Source organism: Palaemon carinicauda, chromosome 2, assembly GCF_036898095.1.
Source record: "Palaemon carinicauda isolate YSFRI2023 chromosome 2, ASM3689809v2, whole genome shotgun sequence".
In the NCBI taxonomy this organism is placed as follows: domain Eukaryota; kingdom Metazoa; phylum Arthropoda; class Malacostraca; order Decapoda; family Palaemonidae; genus Palaemon; species Palaemon carinicauda.
The window spans coordinates 34,653,639-34,656,658 of record NC_090726.1 but is presented as its reverse complement, the minus strand read 5'-3'; the positions used below and the strand labels follow the sequence as shown (position 1 = coordinate 34,656,658).

The following is a 3,020-nucleotide window of genomic DNA, read 5'->3' as shown; positions in this document are numbered from 1 at the left end:
TACCAACTTATTCCAAGTACCCAACGCTGTTTAAATACATTTATTGTCGTGTTTCATATATTAAGAAAAATAATATCTAAATATTTTTTGACGTTACAGTTTTGGTGAAATATTAGAATTTATCATACATAATACTTTTTAAATCATGAATATTAAGTAATTTGGGGCTTAAAATTAATATTTACTCATTTCAAACAGGTGCTTATCCAACGGTTTCATCATCAGCTCTACCATCCTACATTCATTATGATGAATCTTAAAACGTGACCTGTCAAAAATGACTGCTAAATATTTAGATAGATATGCACACATACAGCCCAATCTCACCAAGGTATGATTAAGCATGACCGGAATATATATATATATATATATATATATATATATATATATATATATATATATATATATATATATAATCAGATGGTCCTACCAGTTTTAACTTATTTCATCAGAAACTTGGAGCCTTATCTTAGTTGTACTCATATTCATTTTCAGTCCAACATTTTTTCTTTCTCTACTCAAATCTTCTATCACCTTTTGTAATTCCTTCCATGATTCAATAAACACGACTATATATCTGCAAGTCTTACGTTGTTGAGGTATTCCCCATTATATATATATATATATATATATATATATATATATATATATATATATATATATATATATATATATATACATACATACTGCATATATATATACATACTGTATATATATATATATATATATATATATATATATATATATATATATATATATATATATATAACCAGACACTTTATTTTAATTATTTAAGGGAAATTACAAATATCAGTTATGCCTCTCTTCTTCACATATCATTCTCCTTCAAATAATTATTAATATATCTCTACTTAACCTCGCTTAAACCATCCCCTGTAAACCATCACCAGTCCAACCATCCTATTATAATGATGATGATGATGTTCCCTAAATTTAAGCTTATGCTATTATGCTACATTATCAGGATTTCCTTGACAATACTGTACCCTTGCTCGCATCGTGATAATAAATCAAATTTCCTGCGATGACAGATATGAGTATTAACACCATCCATGTCATGAATAACAGATCAGGTGTCACTCAGCAGAATTCGCCAACTATTTACCATGATAATGAGGCCGAAGATTAGGGAATTTTCTCATTGGTTCACCGGCTGAATTTACATTTCCGTTATCGAACTGCTAGCATAATTTGTTGAACGCATTTCAAAACAAAAGTTTTTTTGCTTCTTTTTATTGTATTTTCGTTGTTTGGTATACTTTCGTGTGTGTGTGTGTGTGCATGTGTATATATATATACAGTATGTATATATATATATATGTATATATATATAATATATATACACATAACAACACAAACACACACATATACATAAGCATGTGTATATATACATAATATATATATATATATATATATATATATATATATATATATATATATATATATATATATATATATATATATATATATATAGTTATCATCATCAAAATTGAGATAAATTGGTGAAGATGAATTTTGTATCATGATCATTATTATAATAATAATAATAATAATTATAATAATAATAATAATAATAATAATAATAATAATAATAATAATAATAATAATAATGACACTGTTTCAAGTAACCGTCAATCTCTCTTACTATTCATTCCTTCTGAAACATATCCCATATGGATGCAAATAAGTCCCTTCCTTAGATAACGAACCTGACAAAAACTTTTGATAATCCTTTTCGAAAAGATTAGATGACTTTTGACAGATACTTTTAACGATTTTGCTTCAGCACACAAACTCACACACATACATGAGGAGGGTTTCACCAGTAGAGAATAAAATGAGTTGTTAATGATGCTGACACAGACATCAAAATGAATTTTGAGTTAATTAATAACACCACCTGTAAGATTCTATTCTATACTAGTGTATGCAATCCGTTAAAAATATTTAGATAGATATGCACACAGACAGATTCAACTCTTCCTACCTCTCTCTCTTTCCTAACTACAATACGGCAGTTTGGGCAATTTATGGGAGATTGTGGTTTCCGAATGAAGCTTGCGTCGTACCCTCTCTTATTAAGGTATGACTACTTCTCTCCTCTTACCCGAGGGAAGGGCAAACCAAGAAGCCATACGTATGGCAATGCCATTCAGCGTGACAGGAAATATATATATACCCAGGCACTTGCTCCTTATTATATAGGGGAGACTGGGATATCATCTAGAATAGCATTTAAAACTGGGAAAAATTTGCCGTGGAGGGAGAGGGAGACTTTGAAGCTACCTGGAGGGAGATAATTACATTGCCTAGTAGCCATAAAGAAATCTCAGATGGATATTTTCATGCCTGAGAGAGAGAGAGAGAGAGAGAGAGAGAGAGAGAGAGAGAGAGAGAGACTACGATTGTTGTGGATGTAATTATATGTTTATCTGTATATTTGTATGTAAAAGGGGGAAATATAGATTTTTCAATTAGGTGCAGGGGAGAAATGACCGAAAAAGTATGGGAACCACTGAACTAGAGTATAAATGAGTTGGATCATTCCCAAGCAGTACGGAATTTTTCAAGATCATCAATTTTCATACTTGTGTTATTATCTCTGTGCCCCTGCTGTTATTAACTTTACTTTCTATCATATAGGTGATATGTCTTCTGCAACGCTACATCGACAGAGATCCTACCTCGTTTCGTCTGCTGAACTTCAGAAAATCCTAAATCCATATTGGACATTTCGGCTTTACTCTTCTAATTTGATTGTTTTGTATCAACTGAAGTGGGATAATTTCAGGTTCTCAAAATTTCCCTGCAGTCATCTTACTCATACGGCATTTCTCGTCGACTTAGCTACAAATGTCTTTTTCTATTCCTTAATTTTTCTCTATTTGATTTTGGAATTACTGTCATCTGTCAGTTTTACTTTTGAGAACATAATTGATTCAAATGCGAATTCAGTTGATTTTACGGACTCCAGTGTACACTTTCTATTTAATTCTTTA

At 30.3% G+C, this 3,020-nt stretch overlaps 1 protein-coding gene across 1 annotated transcript in view; it reads right to left on the bottom strand.

Annotated features, from left to right (window-relative positions):
• LOC137615979 (carbonic anhydrase-related protein 10-like) overlaps positions 1 to 2,754 on the bottom strand; it is a 291,179-nt gene extending 288,425 nt beyond the window's left edge. The window contains exon 1 of the mRNA XM_068345664.1: positions 2,651 to 2,754. Coding sequence (XP_068201765.1) covers positions 2,651 to 2,754 — 104 coding nt within the window. The remainder of the gene's footprint in view (positions 1 to 2,650) is intronic.
• Between the last annotated feature and the right edge of the window lie 266 nt (positions 2,755 to 3,020).